At 40.5% G+C, this 17,499-nt stretch overlaps 1 protein-coding gene across 3 annotated transcripts in view; it reads right to left on the reverse strand.

The window, feature by feature from the left end:
• The window catches only part of LOC117811880 (kinase non-catalytic C-lobe domain-containing protein 1), a 51,375-nt gene extending 34,177 nt beyond the window's left edge, over positions 1-17,198 (reverse strand). For 2 of the 3 annotated variants that reach the window (XM_034682372.1, XM_034682373.1), the window contains exons 1-3: positions 16,567-16,934; positions 8,188-8,386; positions 2,520-2,578 (exon numbers count right to left, since the gene is read on the reverse strand). In XM_034682372.1, coding sequence (XP_034538263.1) covers positions 2,520-2,578; positions 8,188-8,386; positions 16,567-16,671 — 363 coding nt within the window. In that variant the 5' untranslated portion in view covers positions 16,672-16,934. Of the gene's footprint in view, positions 1-2,519; positions 2,579-8,187; positions 8,387-16,566 lie in introns of all 3 variants that reach the window. The other variant, XM_034682371.1, reaches the window with a different exon arrangement.
• Between the last annotated feature and the right edge of the window lie 301 nt (positions 17,199-17,499).

A 17,499-nucleotide genomic window follows, 5' to 3' on the forward strand; every position in this document is an offset into this window, starting at 1 on the left:
GTATTTATGACTGAGCTTTTGTTTTTCTTTGCTGCACTAACAGTAGATATTATGGTCAGCTCTGAAGCAGCTGTGGAGATATATCAGGTGCTTCTGAGCACACATCTCAGATCTAACCATCGCTCCCAACAATTGAAGTGGACAGTACCCATAGTTATGTGGTGTACACATGTGCAAGGCGGATCCCAGTGTGGGTCACCAAAATAGAAGAGTTAAACACACAGCTGAAGGCCTTAAACCCTGTTTTGCTGTTGCTGTTGCTTTGGTTGTGTGTAATATCTCTCAGGAGAAAAACACAGCTGTGAGAACACCAGAGGAGTGAAGGGACGAGGTTGTCCTCTGGTTCAAAATTTTGTGCATTTTGACGCAGCAAAATCAAAATGCATGGTTTATTTTCGAATTCAGTTACATAAGACTTCTGCAAATTTATTCATGTTGTGTTGGGAGCAGTGTGAGCCGCACATTTTTATTTTGTATTTCTGCAGAATAAGCCAAAAGCCTTTGAATGCAGCCTCAGATGCATTCTTTGTATCAGAGCTGTACTTCAGACTGCCCTTGTAACACAGCAGATACTGATATTTAGAACGACATCCAAATAGGTACTGGAGATTCACTCAGGAATCAAACCCATAATGAGAAGTACTCCATTAAACATGGAGCTGCAGGAGTATTCTGCAAAGCTCTGCTGGACAAGATCATGTTTTAGTGCCTCACTCTGAAATTACAACCACATTCTCACCAGTGTCTCATGATATGCAGCTAAAGGGTGATCATTAAAGCATGACTCTGGTTAGCTCTGATATCAATGTGCTGATGGGTCAGTGACATCACCAGTCTCATTGATGCGATCAACTGGCACAACTGTTATTGATCTGCTGATGTTTTTTGTGTCAAAGCTGTATTCTGAGCAATAGTGTCTGGAACTGCTTTACAGATAATGGTCACTGTGGGTTCATTTGTTTTAACGCATTGGATACCAGGATGAGTGCGTTAAGTCAACTAAGCAATTAAACATCATCACCCTCGCTATAGTCAGCACCAGATCATTTTATGAATGTTGACCCAAAAGTGAAGAAAGAGCTTCACACATCTACTTTGTGGGTCAGGTGCGTAGGAGAGGAGTGAGATAAAAGTCAATACAAAAATCCCACACACTGTCCAACTTGCAAAAATCCCATTTATTAGCAACGTTTTAGCTCAAGACGAAGCAATTAGGCAAAAGATTGTAAACTGATAAGTTAAAAGTACAAGGACAGTCCAAAAATGGAAAATAAACAGAAGTATGAAAATCTATCACAAAGTATAAAGTTGGAATCTTGATAACTTTTTACCTAGCCTAGTGAAGTAAAGGTCTAACACCCCCCTGTTGCCTTTCATTCTTCTTATTTCATAAAAAAAATGAAAAAAAATGAAAAAAGCTATTTTCTATTCTCATGTGTCTATTTATTGCCAGCTGATTAAACCATGCTGTTACATGTTTATTTCTGCTGTAAAGATTGTCTTTTTTGAATTGGTGTGTATGTGGTTTCCGGTGTTTCTGCAGCCAGCCTCAAGCAGATTCTCAATGAACTGCAGTTTATAACACTTTCGCATGGGCTTCATGGTGGACTATGAAGCCCATGGTGGCCTAGCAGTCTAAGCGCCCCACATACAGAGGCTACAATCCATGTTGTAGAGGTTGCCTGTTTGATTCCCGGCCGCAACCATTTGCTGCTTGTCTTCCCCCGCTCTCTACTCCCCACGTTTCCTGTCTCTCTTCAGCTATCCTATCACATAAAGGCAAAAATGCCAAAAAATGTAACTTAATAAAATAAAATAAGACTCAGGCTGTTTTCGAAACGGCCTTCTACATACTACCTACGAATGTACTGCATTTTAATTTAGTATAGTTTGACTGTTCTGTTCGATATGTTATGCTGGGCCAGACGTCGCTGGATTTCAGGTTTCAGAAAGCGGAAGTAAACAACGGCCAAACTGATAGATAAACTGCTTCTTTAGCATCACTTTGGAAAATCGGAATGAGCGCTGTGCATTGTGGGAAACAATACACGAGGGAGACTGGTCCGCTGCATACTGTGAAATTTTCCCGAATCAGTAGACATCCGGGTAGTTTTGACATACTGCAGATTTTGCTCTTTTTCCACATACTACATACTACATACTGAAATTTGGCTAAATCAGTACATACTGCCTGTACAGTAGGTGGTTTTGAAAACAGCCTCAGTTTCAGTGAGGTCTCTGCATAATAAAATCCCACTCATAAAACTTGTAGGCCAACCTCACTGTAAAAGCAGCATCTCCTCTTTGTTCAACACGGCCAGATGGAGGTGACCCAGGTGAGATTGCAGCTGAATGATTTATGGCTTTTAGGAGAGCATAGAGAAGGAGCAGCACCCTACTCTCTCTTTCAATAAATACAGCAAGGTGCCCATGATAGTACGGAGCACCAGGAAACTCCCGGGGGGCACCAACTGTGTGTGACCGTGACCAGATTCAAATCTATAAGAAGATTCTCTCACCTCAAACGTGCTGCCTGTGCTGTCGAACTCAGGCGGCACAAAGGAGCCTTCTGGATCATCTGCAGGAGAGAAACACAACGATAACTTCGATTGAGCCTGACTCAAACACACACAGTCGTCAAATGGAGACAGATGTTGCGGTTGTTGTTTGAAGTGAACTCTAGGATGTATAATCATGTCTGCTCTGTACCATAACAGTAATAATATCCAGAATAAAAAGATGTAAATCAGAGGAATATGTATCCAATATAATGAAGCACAGCAATCCGGTGTGGCAGCTTTCACTGCTTCCCTCCATCTGCGTAACTCATGTGTCAGAGAAATCCCTGACAAACCTGCACACTCATCCTTCTCATCGTGTAATAGGCCACTGATCAGAAACATGGAAACACCATGAACATACTGGACTGTGGATTCAGAAGGTAGAGAGACAGATGGAGAGAGGGGGAGAGAGGGAAAGCAAGAGAGAGAGGTTGGAGCTAAAGTTGGAGGAGGAAGAGGAGAAAAGAAAGGGAGGAAAGTGGGTCATGACAGATCTAGGTTTGTCTACTGGACTCCGATGTCCCTGCCAGGTGAAGAGAACCTCATTTCCATTTCTCCTCTTTTCTCCTCATCAGTCCGTTTTCCCATCTTCTTCTTCTTCTTCTTCTTCTATTTCCTCTTCTCTTTGTCTTCCATTTATTTTTTCTCTTCATCCATTTTTTATCATCTCAGCTTCTCTATAGTTTTTATCCTTTTTTCTTTTCCTTTCTAACTTTTCTTTTTTTTTTAAGTGGTGTAATGTGACAAAGGAATAGTATTTGGTTAAGTGCTTAAGTTTGTATTTTCTTGGAGTACCTGTATTTTACTGAGTTTAAAATTCAGTGTGTAAGATACATGTTTTGCCTATCTAAAAACAAAGGCTGCGTCCTTTAGACCAGTGCAACCGATATGTACCACTATAAACGAAGAGAGAGGTTATTTATTGTCTCACCATATTTTACCCTGAAGATGGGGAAGGTCTTTTGGGGAGTCTTTCAAATCAAGCTCTTCACAAGGTGGATTTTCTGTCAAAATCATGCATACAAAGAACATCGTATTACAGTTTTCTTTGTATGCATGATTTTGACATAATGAGGAGGAAAAGCTTTTAAAAAGTGGCACCATCAGCTTGGTTTGAAGAGGGTATGCACCAAAAAGATTGAAAAATGTCCCCCCATGTATTGTGTATTCCAAACAAGCGGTAACCTCCGGTCTAAAAATATGAGTCAATGCGGAAGTGTTAAAAGCTGCAGTTCATCGAGGATCCACTTGAGGCTGGCTCCGGAAGTACCGGAAGTCACATACACATGAATGGGAAAAAGACGATCTTTGCAGCATTAATAAACATGTTTACAGCCTGGTACAAAAGATGAGTGTAGTCTGAATAGCTCATTTCTCGATGTCCTCTCACTGTGAGGGGGGTGAATTTTTTTCTAACGCGGCAATTTTGAAGATATTGAGATTACTAGTCTTCCAATGAGAGGCACAGCTGCCTGCAGTAACACTGCAGCTGTTGGCTAGGAGGCTCAAAGCCCACCTCTTTACGTCACACTGGCTCGACAGCAGCAATATGGCTGCCGCTGCCGATTGGCTTCAAAACAGCATTCAGAAACAGATGGGTGACGTCACGGATACTACGTCCATATTCTATACAGTCTATGATTCCAAACAGCTAAGTCACTACGCAAAGCATTCTGGGCTACATCATGCAGACCAGCTCAGCTTTTCTAACAGCATTCGTCCCTCGTTAGTTCAAAACCATGCATGTTAAGACAATGCTGCTTTACCGTTCAGTAAATAAACTTTGTAGAGCACTGCTTTGATTGAAAAGAGCGCTCTACTGAAGATTACAAGTAACAAACAAAGGTAGGTGGTGCAACTCTGGGCTCTCATTGGTTGAGGGCAATGTGTTCATACCTCACAACAATCAATGTTACATTTGGCTAAGTTCAACTATCCTACAAGTCGCTATCAAGACTGCAAACTACATATGTCGAAAAACAGATGGGACAAAGAAGAGCTAAACAGCTGCAGAGGAGCTGAATGTTGTGGTCTTTGCTGAACACAATGGAAACAGTCACACAGGAAGATTTATATTCCATATGTTACAGTAAGTTTGTATGTTTCTGTCAACTTCTACTTCTACTCCACTATATTTTATAAGCAAAATGTGTATCTTCAATCTGATACATTTCCTCATGTTCATTACTCAAAAATAAATTGGAAGGAATTAGGTGTTCCCATGATTTGTGATTACTTTGAACTGAATTTACAGCTTTAAAAGAATGGAAAGAATGGTCATAAACTGAGGGTATAGTGGTAATACAACATTGTGGATGACGTAAAGGCCTTGAAAGGCGGAGAAGAGAAGATGAAATAGAAGGAGAAGAAGGTCACGTCTTTACTCTCCTCTTTCTGTCTTTCTTTTTATCTCTGTTTTGGAATGTACCTTCTCACTAAACGTACTCATCCGATCTCCTCTGTTGTCTCTTTCTTTAATTTTCTTAACTCATTTGTCTGTCTCCTTCTCTTCCTCTCAACATTTCTCTCCCTTTGCTTCTTTACTGTACTTTTTTTCCTCCTTCCTTCCTTTCTTTTTGTCCTCCCTCATTTTGCATTTGTGTCTCTTGTCTCAGTTTCTTTGCCTCCCCTCCTCGTCTGACAGATCAGATACAAAGGGAGGGAGAAAAGGACAGAGAAAAAGGAGGACAGGATATTTAGACCTTTTGGTGAGTAACTCTGAGGAAGATGCAGCGAAGAAGAGACGGCAGCTGTTGTCAGTGACGCAGTTGCCTTCAGGGTGATGGTGAGAGCTCTGTGAGTCATGTGTGCCCACAGCCTTTTAGCACAACAGGTAGTAAGAGCTGAGCAATATTTGACTGATTCAACACACTTTCCAAACAGGCTGATCAGACGTCCCACAGAGCACGGTCAGCTCCGTTTTATCAGAGATGGAGCAGCTTGTGTTGCTAGACTTGGTGGGAGAATTAGTCTTTTTGTCCTTAGTCATAACGGCTGAAAACCATGAGGGGACGTTTCGCTGTTCTGGCATCAACCATTCAACCGCCCTCCTGCTGTTCCTGCACTAATTAATTATCTGGAATGAACTGTATTGATGAGTCATTGTGAGTTCAGACAATCGTTCCACAGGCCTCAAGGTCACTCCATAATAAAGGCTAATACAAGGGGCTGGGGGGCTTTTTGTGTGGCTGAGCACTTGAATGGCTGTTTAATTTAATTCACCACAACTGCACAAAAGCTGTAAATCAAACTGTGAGCAATTTGTAATGATGAATTGTTGGCAAAATACCATTGAGATGAGACAACGCTAAATTTGTAGATTCTTAGGAGTACTGGAGGCATAAAGAAGTAACGGTTGAGTATAGGGGTGTGCTATAGGACCATATTAGACCATGAAGGATTAAAATGTTGCGAGATATGGACTCATAGATATGAACAGTTGACTCTGTGTCTCTCAGTGTCAGATTACACACATATGGTGCACTGCAAAGATGGTAAATGCAAAGACAGAAGCCTCGAACAGATTGGAACAACGCAACAGCCCTGGAACAAAGTTCCGCCATAACCGTGGAACTAACTACATGTTGGTGTCTTAGCATATTATTTCAAATTGCATTATGGCGTTGCAGGAGCGTAAGAGGCACGGCTTATAGACACACAGCAGAGAACACACACACATTCAAGATATGCATATACACAGCACTGTTTTGCCCTTGCCCTGCATGCTCCGACGCTACACATCGCCCACTGCTTCCTCCTAGGATCAGAGGTGCAACAGCTTTGCCCCACCACCATCCGCCTCCATGCATTACACATTACAGGAGAGGCTTAACAGGGGCATGAATATCCCACCTTGTAAGACTTACACAAAAAATAATCATACTTTGAAAAGCTTACTAACTCTTACTTGTTTGACGTTTGAAACAAATTTGATTATAAATTATTTAAAATGTTTAGATATTTAGTTTTGTGCTTAAAATACAGTACTCTCTCATCAGCCATGAATCATGCAGAATAAAACAGTGAGAGAGGTGGTTAGACTACTAAAGCAGATTAAACCTGCATGGGTGCTATACTGTATGGTTATGTATGTTACTGTATGTATGTATGTCCAAATAGTAGTTTAGCCTGAATGATCCATAATTCTTTTTTTGTAGGACTATTATTTTTTCATTAGAAAATGTGTCTGGTTGTACTGCACAGTAACTTGCATAATAGTCTTGAAAGTATAATAAAGGATTGTGATAAAATTGTGGTTTTGGCTCTGCCATAAAGAAAAAAAATATATGAAATGATTTCCATATTGCCCACCTGTACACTTCAGTTACTTCCTCAAGGAAGTAATAACTTTATAATGCAGGACTCAGTCAGTGACTCAGTTATTTTTTCATAGTGGTAAATATTGATTCATTTATACATTTATTTTAGGATAGCCCCTTGAGATGCAGCATCTCATTTTCAAGGGATCCCAACAAAATACTAAGTACAATACGTACATACAAAGCAGTAAATCTAAACAAACACATTTACTTAAAGACAGACAGCTCTCCCTCACCTCACTCACTCCGACCTCACCCCCAGCACCCGGCTGTTAAACAAGATCTTGCTAAGGAACAACATCAACAATATGTTGCTATTTAAACATTTTCAGTAACTCGCTCAACTCTAGTAGGACTAGATACATTTTTTACTGTATCTTAGAACCTTTTCAAACACAGACTGATTTCAAATAGTCTTCACAGAGAGTATGCTGCTATGGCTCTATGCTTGGTTCTCTTATCTACTTCATTTTTTATTTAACATGTTTGAAATACATGGCAAAAAAAAAAGAAGAGGGGTGATGTGGGCCGTTCCTTCCTCCACAGGATGAATCAGTGATGGAGGAGTGAACACAATCCATTAAAGCATGAAGACAAATGAGGCTGTGACGGATTTGAGCTCACAGAGTCATAAAAACAACTCTTTAAAGTGTCTCTATTACTGACTGAGGATTTGTGTGGAGATAAATGGATGAAACAATTTAAAAGGATGACACGCTGGTTGTGTTCAAACAACAATACTCCCTGTGGCAACTCTCACTCTGTTGATCTAATCAATGCAGATCAATTTCTGATGTTTGGCAACAGGGCATGGAAAAAGTGCATGCCTCTGTGTGTGCATTTAAGTGAAAGTTAAAGTGACAAGATAGAGAAAGATATATGGTATATAAAGTGATTGATGGAGAAAATAGAGAGAAAGGGACGACAACGAGAAGGTCTGTGAAGGAGAAAAATGCTGTCTTTGCAAATCAAACCTCAACGTAGTCTGAGAGATCCAGTGAGACGCTGAAAGAATCCTTTCAAGCAGGAATTTGCAAATTAACCTGATAAAGACTGGAGGAAGAAATCAGTGAAGAGAAAAAGATGCCTTCACTGTGAGCTTAAGCTGAGGTGAAGGGAAAACCACATTAAAAGTCTACATTCCAGTTCTGATCTTATCATTAATGTCATCTGGTCTCTGAATTTTTGGTCATGATGTGAATTAAATAAGCCAAATATGTAAAAACATGCAATCGAAGGAGTGTAGATGTCCTAAAATGTGGTTTCAATATTGCATAAATATGAGTGTGTCCATGCTGTGGACTCACCGCTGAGCTGTTCCATGAAACAAACATTCCCATGGGCGTTGAAAGCCAGAGTGTCGGGTGTGATACAGAGGGTGTGGAAGAGGTGGGACGGTCTGATGCTCTGCAGCGCCACAACACACTCTGCACACACCGCCCACACCTCGTCCTCAGACAGACAGCTGTCCCGCAGAGAGAGGATGTCAGCCAGGGACACATTTTCCTGTAGACACACAGAGAAATGCGCACACATCCAAATAAGTCCAGGCACATACAGATTAACTTATATACAGACAAAGGTGCTGTATGTAGTGGAGACTCAAAGTAGAGAATAAGAGTTGTTTTCATGTCAGGGAACGAGAGCAGAAGTTGCATTTCTGTTTCACAAGTATCTAAATCCACCGTTACAGATCTGAAAACATTCCATGCGCTATCAAAATAAGAGCGTGCAAATTCAAGTTTATGACCTCATCACTCTTTGCAGCACAGCAAGAGATTACCTTAACCCTGGGGAAACTAAACTCAAACAGGTGGAATCCTAGGGAAGATACTGTTAGGCTCTACATAACACATGGGGGACATTTAGTGCTGGTGACCTGTGGAGCTTTTACAAACAATATATATCTGCCTTAATAATTCACTTACAAAGAGGATGAAGCTTTCTCAAACTTGTCACTCCCCTATTCAACTCAGCTAACGTTGAATGGAGCACCCTTCCTTGAGGTGGAGGGATAAGATGCAGCTGCAAGCTTTGGGACAAACTCCCCTCACTTCCATGAAAACAGGCACTTTATGCTTACATGTCATATAAATAGTAAGTAGTACACATTAATAACTTTTTAGCATACTCAGTTCACTCAAACTCCCCATCTTCTGTGGTTACATGTCTTTTTGAAGATGTCTAGTTATGTTCAATATGATATTCTTCTGAGGTTGCTTATTTTTTGTATGTAGCCTACTTGAAATACACACCACGTCATATTCAAACATGTCAGCTGTTTTTAGTAACGGCAAGGAGTAAATGAGACCCTGAATAGAGAGACACTTGAGCCTGAGTTGGTGACATGTGATTTTATTTCATAGCTTGAGCCAAAATCCTGGAAACTGAGTTTTTGATAACATTGAGTCAAGAAAATTGGGCTTTCAAGCCCAACTTCAACTCCTGCAATGTAAAGGTCCTTGTATGAGGGAACAATTCTAGAGATATTAAATTATTAACAAAGACCCAACATCAAGAAAAAAAAACTGTGCGTGTAGCATGACCGAAAAATAACATGGGTGAAAAAAATTGAATTTCCCAATAGGGATTAATAAAGTATGTTCTTCTTCTTCTTAAAACAGGATAAAATCCAGTCCCCTCTTACTGACAGGACTCAGTCTGATCTTATCTTAATCTACCATGAGCATTGCACCTCGCAGTATTTAGCTAGGTACAGCATCAAGGACAAACTTCCTTTGGAAAAGCAGAAACCTTGAGCAGAACCAGACTCATGTTAGACTGCCATCTGCCTCAAACTTCATCATCAAATAAATATTAAAAGAAACTTTTAAATACAACTCTGCAGACCATCCTGTCTTTGCCTGCTGTGGGGATTGCAATTGGTGGGCTTCATTTCAATCTGGATGGCAGGCCTCGGAGGAGGGTTTATGGCTGTGCCCTGTCTATCACACCATGGCCTTCAGTGGGGGACCCTGGTTTTCCTGTTCAGGGCAAGGTGCTGGAGCTACTTCTTGGCCGTTTCTTCTAGAGTACATAAATTGCTTGTAGTCTTAACCCTGAGATCAGTTGCTTCATGAGACCCTGTCCCCTACACAGCTCCCAAATGATTGCACAATAAAGTGGCAGTACTCGTTATCTCACTGTGGTTTCACCCTGGTGAACTGGAAAACATAGCTGGGACGAGGAAAGCCATGGCTTGCAAAGCCTGCCGTCACCATGACTCAGCACCCGATGAGCATCAGAAAATAGATAAAAACAAAAACAAAGTTTAAAAAGGTCAACGCAATTAATCACATCCTTTCGCATAGATTTCAGCAAATTGTTCACCTACACAGAGGGACCTGACATATGGTCATGTGGTGTTAGACCTTCTGTCAGAGACCCACATTCTGCTTCTTCAAGGAAAATAACAGATTAATTAATAAAAAAATGCTGATGGAGCTCTAGAGCTAAAAAAAACTGCACATACCTTTAAATATCTGACACAACACTTTATGCCACATTAGTGAAGAAAATCCCACAATAACAACCTCATAGAGCAGTCACTGAATGATTTATAACATAGCCGACAGGTTGAATTCAGGGGTCTAAAACTCATAAAGCTGACAGCTATTGGACAGATAAATATGTGATTGGGTCTCCCAGGAAAACCATATTTTTGATCAAAATAAATCTGAACTACATTCTTATCTTTCTCTCAAACCAGTACTGCTCTGCCATTGGTGAAACACTGGTTCTGTTTGCCAGGAGACAGTATGAGACTGTATGATGTCTTGCTGTTGTACTGCATTGTATCAGGGTGTTGTTGCAAGCTTGAGCACAGCTATCTGAATATCAAATGTGAAATAAAGAGATTGTTTTTACTACTTTTTTACAGCCCTCCAAGCAAGCATAATCCCAAATTTAAAAGAGTCAGAACAAAATCCTGATGAGGAAAATCCTATGTCAGTAGACAGTAGTTTGCAGACAGTATTTATGGCTAGCATCTCAAATCCACCCACCTTGAACTTCATAAGACACAAACAACTGCGAGAAACCAGTAAACTGCAATGTGGCTAGAACGAAGTCTGTGTTGCAATACTGTTTTGTTGGGATGAAAATTTTGGTAGACAACTTTAAATAAAAAAAAAGCTAAGAAAGCCGCATTTTGAAGATTTTCAACTAAATGAATGCCAGATTTGCTTCCCCGAAAGACAATGACGTATGGTGCAGGACAAGTTACTTGACTAACCGTTTGGCGAAGCTTCAACCCTGTTGTTGTTGTCGCATATCCCTGACCTTATGGTGCAAACAGAATGTCTGTACTTTTATTGTGTTATTTTATTGTGTTTTTAATCTCTCTGCAAAGTGTACTTGAGTGCTGAGAAAGGCGCTTCAAAATAAAATGTATTATCATTATTAATGTTAGAGTCAAAGCTATCACGGCTGCAGCTTGTTACTTTTCACTCTTACTATGGCCATTTGATTTGTATTTTTTATTCAAATCTTTTTGGTTAGATTTCATTTTTATGTTTCCCACTTGACCTCTGACATGACCTGGGCAGATAAAGAGGTTGGAGAGAAGATAAGGGGTCATTGTCACTACATCTGCAGAGGGTGCAACAAATCCCATATCTTACAGTTCTCACTGTGCCATTACTGTGACTGCAATTTAAAGCACAATGAATCACAATGCATCTCAATAATGTAGAGCATCCTCAAGTTCTTCACTGTGTAAACATCACCACAACTTCAATAATTCAAACAAGTAGATAAACCTGAATTCCCTTGTATTTAGTTACCATGTGGTTTTAAGAACTACGTACATGAACAATGCAAACAAAACAGAAACCCTGTATGTGTATTTTTGCATGATTATGCTGACCACAACAAACTGGTAGCATGTGTTAAGAGGCTATATCTTAGCACTGTTTTCCAGAGCTTGTGTAATAAATAAGTAGAGCTCTAGACTACAGCAGGCTGTGGGATAATGTTACCAAAGTTAAGTTAATGATTGTTGTCAGACATAAATACCAGTTGATACATGCATGATAAAAGCAGACATGGTGACAGTGAGAGGTGAAACGTTGAACCACTATTTCATACAACACAGCCGTACACAATGAGACATCTAAACTATCTCTACAGTGTGGAAGCTCATGCACAAGTCTTGCAACAGAACAAAAAATGTGCTGTCTTCACATTAGTACAGCTCATCTCCACACACTACTCAATTGTTGCTTTCTTTCACTGAGACTCTGCATGGATCTTCATCAGAGGTAAATGTATTTTACAACATGAGGATAGTAGATCACGTGTGTTTTGGACCACGGGGGGGAGGGGGCAATCTGTGCCGAGACTCATTACATCACTATACCCTACAGTGTAAGTAGCAATCAGATGGGCTGTTTGAAGATCATGACCATAAGGTCATTTTTTTTCACAGTTTCCTCACCAGATTGCTGGTCGGACCTTACCCCCCCATAGGTTGACCAGTCCATCTGGTCAACCTATGGGGGATATGAGGGATATGCCAGATTACTAGTCCAAGCCTAGCCACAGATCAGTTTTAGACAGATAATATCATTTAATGTTGTAGTAAAGATTAAAGTAAGATTTGACATGGATAGAAAATATTCTTATAAATTAATTCAGCTTCTAGCTTTCAGGCAGGAGTTGTGAATACACCCGGTGAGCATTATTTTTTAGTTGAAAAACCACCAATGACTAAACCAATATGCCTTCATCAGAATACTCATCACGCATTCACACACATATTAACGGCAATTTTCAGGATATTAGAGTTTAATCTTGCGACTGCCTGTATGTAGTCCGTCATTCATCACCATCAGCTATCAAGCTTTGGCACATACTGTATGTCAGTCCATCAAGTATCAATCAACTATGTCCACATCTAGGGGTCTAAGTACCAGTGCATTATTTCTTCTTCTTCTGTGAGGAATGTGTCGAACTGCTCTCTTTCCGATGTCTCTAAAGCTTCTTGTTTATATCACACAGCCCAGAAATCATCATATTTAAGGTTTAGCATGAAAAGTCAAATGCGCTAAGATTACATATTTGTGTAGACCGGGTCTCAACTACTGCTGGAACATTAACAGAAGAAATACTGTCACAACAAGAATTCTGTCCTCCTTTCACCCCTAAAGTATACAACAGGGATGTTCTGAAGCAACACATTTCACGATTGTTTAAACAGAAACTTGAATTCAGACTAACAGACTAGTCTAAATGTAAGAGGACAATAAAGAGTGGATACAATTTATTTAACTAAGCTAAACATGGGATTACAGAGTCTGCGGGGAAACAATGTTGGTTTGTTGTGTGTGGCTAAAGTTAGCAGATCGAGTACCACCAGCCTTTGGTCCTACCTGCAGGTTAGAACTGACATGCCTGTGCTCTTGTTGAGTGGTTATATATTTGTTTAACCAGACACAACTTATACATAATTTTATCTCCATATTCTAAATCAAAATACTGCCAAACAGCACCATGCTATGAGATACCATCTAACATCTGTGCTTGTTTACATCTGGGTTGTTGAGCATTATACTGTTGTGGCAATTGACGTAAACTGGAGCTACAGCCCCGGCCAGTCGTGGGTGGCTGTGTTACATTTTAGACACAACAAATGACACAATACAAAGATTTGATTTAACTGACTAGTAAATCTGATGCCAGCTAGCAGGAGTAATAAGATCTAATTGTACACACACACACAGACACCTGTCCCGTTAACGGCCCTTTTGTGTGGCAGTCGCGTTAACCAGCAGTAGGACAAGGTGCAGCTAGTAGCGGGTACTGACAGCGTATGTCTCGATCTTTATGTCTGTGTTTCTGTGATGCAGCATGGAGTGTGTGTTTACATTTTGCAGCCATGCTCAGTCTCTGGAAATGCACGTGTAGCAGTTTGAGACTCAGAAACGGAGAAAATCGCTGCGACTGTCGCTAATGTTTTCTTCATTCTTCTTCTGTTACTTAATGCGGTTAGAAAACAGCTTTAAGATGCTCAATAGCCACCGTCTGGCAGGAATACTGTATTACAACCAGGCACCAGTAAAATCGATTACAAATTGTCTTTTCAAATGAGAAAATATTTGCAGTAACTCTTCGATTTTTACCAAGTGAAAAAATACTCGAATATCCAAAAATCATCTTCCATCCCTAACACTCACAACCCAGTGTGTTTTATGAAACACTGTCAGTATGTTAGTCAGTTGAAAACTGGTTGTAATTAGGTATTTGATGTTTAAATCTAATTTAAATACTTCATGTTAAAAACCTCATTGAAAATTCAACAGCAAACAGCACTGCTAGTGATCTGAACCTGGTGGAAAAAAATCTCTTCACTGACAGACGACAGCTTGCAGCATTAACAACAAGTTTTCAGTTATGTAAAAGTGTGCTGTTCCTGTTAAGAAACTGTGACATTAATTTGAAATGCATGTGATTGCATAACACCTTGAACAGTGTCCTAATTTTTAACTCTAGCTGCAGAAAATCCTCTTTTTTTCCTACAGCAGCAAGGGCGTTTGGCACACAAAGAACATGGCATCCCGCACACACGCAGACTTTTCGTGCCAGAGAGTAACTCTTTTACACCCACATGAACACACATCATCTGTGATCTGCTATAACCGAATGGCCCATTTCTCCTGGCGGTGATCTCACACTTTCCATGCGGCAGAAAGCTGTGGTCAGATTGTTACAGGATCTTCTGTTCGCTTTGCAAGTGAACACAAAAGCTGTCCTTCACTCAGACAGAAGGATGGTAGAAGGGAGAGAGGGATTTAACAAAGCAGTGACTGTCCATGACTTCCATTAGCATCAACTTTTTTCCTCATACTAATTATACCCCAGCAGGGTGCCACTCAGTCTCAATGGGAGCATATTTTCACTCGTACGTAAGTTTAAATGAAATCTGTTTGAAAGTCAGTAACTTTTCAGTCACTGCATCATCTCTGAGTGACAGCAGGACAAATGTCTATCTGCAGGAGAGTTGCTGAAGATTGTGAACAAAGCCCATTTATGAGAAGTAGAGGAGTAGAGCACAATTACAGGGCAGGAAAGTGCCACTTCAAACAGCAGCAGAAGTAGTAGCAGCAGCAGCAGCAGCGTCCCCATAAATAGAGAGTTTCCCCTGAGAACAGTGCAGAGGGAAGCTGTGAGTCTCTCTCCGGCCCCCCTCAAGTTAAATGTGCTGTCCTACATAAGTTTGAGCTTCAAGTTTGTGATGAGGCTGTTGTTGTCGTCCCTGCACACAGAGGCTAGCAGACACGGAGGAAGAATGAGTCAGTGGTCAGGGGAAGTTTCTTAAAGTCAGAAAGTTGCTATCGATGTATTTTGGACAGACATGGGGGCCAAGGAGTTTGCAGATACATTAACAACTGACTTAGCTTGTGTGGTCTACGGGATATGAGAAGTACAGTCATACTACCTGGCATACAGACTTATCTTGCAAACATTGGATTCGCCCACTTCTTGGCCTTTGGAACAAGTGCAGGTTTTAGGCTCTTTGCATTGGCTTCACTTTTTAGATGCAGATCATGACTATAATTCTTCGAAAAATAATTAAACAGAGCCAGAAACATTAGATAATTACCAAGAGAATCACATAATGATACATCATGATATCTGATCAACTGGAGGATATGCAGGGAGTCAAATTGGAAGGGAAATCAGCTTAGAGAGCCACAATATTCTTAAATGAATATAACAATATATTCTGTGTACCAGCCAAAAAATGATGTAGGAGGGATCCTGAAGTTGCTTCCAACTCATGGAGGTCCACCATGGAATATGTTTCAACTCTTTATTATGAGGTCAGTCACATAAAACATCTACACAAAGACCAAATGTACTGAATTCAAGGAAAAATGAGCTTGACTTCAAAAACAAAACACATAACACAAAATTGCTGATACTGGATCAAGCAAGCATCCTTTTTTATGAAATGCCTCAGTCACATCACATACGTCTCTTTGTTAATGCAGCCCCACCAAAGAGTTATCAACCTTTAAACCTCAGTGATGGTTTATTTCAATATCTGTGTAGGGTCATAACTAGGTTTAATTAGCCATGATTATGGGTCCCCAAACATCTTTGGAGAGTTTGGAGAAAATTGCTGATACTGGATCAAGCAAGAAGTTGATTGTCATGACAACTCTGTGGATACCTCAGGGTCAACATAAAAAAATAACTGTATATGAGGAGGAAAGCAGCTTGGTGAGGACCAAAATACTGTGGCAATTTTTAACGTACATAGATTTTTTCTTAGGTGACCTCCAACATTGACATTTTTTTCCAATCACCAGTAAAAACTAAAAGATATTCAGATAAAAGTCATTTAACACTGAAAAATATACAATTTAGATGCTGAAAATGTACTTAATAGAGCAAGTAATCATCAATAACGTCATCAATTATGTCACTGTTGATCAAATAATTGGGTAAGCCACTTAAGTGTGTGACTAGTGCAAGTCCATTAATGTTATAATCCAAGTCCACAAAGGAAGCAGTTTTAGGAAGTATCACGGAATTGCCTACCCAAAAGCTCTATTCGCGAAATTATGGACTCTAACTGAGCTGGACTCAATGTGTGAGGACATGTAATGCACTAGAGATATTGGCTTTTTTCGTCTGACACATATTTACTAACCCTTAGGTGTGATAGTTTCATGTCTTACCTCATCCTCCAGCAGCGGCGGCAGGTGCTCCAGATCATAGAAGCCGTCTCCCTCCTCAGTTCTCCCCATCATAGTGACCGTAGCCTCACTCCCCGGAGTCTCCATCGCCCCAACTTTCACTCTTCAAGTAAGAAGCGAAATGTGGCCTGAATGATGTTTCTATCTGACACCGATGGCATGCCCGAGCTGTCTGGGTTCACCGAGCACAGGCTTGCTGCAGTCCGGGTAATGATCGATGGTCACTGCGGGACATTCGGCTCCGTAAACAGAAGAGGAAGCACGACGCGCGTGAAATGAGGACGTTATTGTGGGAAATGCGTGAGAGGCTGTCATGACTACTACACCTCCACAGAAACAGGCGACACACTGAAGGCGTTCACGAGCCTCAGATATCAGAATCCTCCTCCTCCTCCTCCTCCTCCTCCTCCTCCTCTCCACGGAGGAGCCAGTGCTGGCAGAGGGGAGCAGAGTGCTGCTGCCTGCATGCTACAGTTGGCTCCACGCCTCCGTCCACGGGGTGACTCATTATTCAACACTTACTCATTATTATTATCTCTCCCTCTCCTGTGAGCCTGTTTCCAATGGGTTGTTTTGATGTGTGCTGTCAATCTCAGCATAACCTTTCTAAACCTGACCCGAAATGTAGCAAAACTAAATATCCCACATTTAGTTCAGCCCTGAAGGCAACTTAATCCCAAATAAATAACATTAATGTACCCACTCTATGGGTCGCTGATATTCTAGATTTGGTGGCCTGAGTTTATTTATGAAGGCTAAAATGTTAATTTATATCCAAAATATATAGAAAGATCATTTTACATTAAATAACAAAGCATGTAAGACTAAAATAAAGTTTAGAATAACATAAAAAGTTATTCTAATAATAATTTATTTAAATTGAAAACTGCTTTTTGAAATCATATGTTGCATGTT

The sequence above is a fragment of the Notolabrus celidotus genome, chromosome 4 (genome assembly GCF_009762535.1).
Source record: "Notolabrus celidotus isolate fNotCel1 chromosome 4, fNotCel1.pri, whole genome shotgun sequence".
NCBI classification, from domain to species: domain Eukaryota; kingdom Metazoa; phylum Chordata; class Actinopteri; order Labriformes; family Labridae; genus Notolabrus; species Notolabrus celidotus.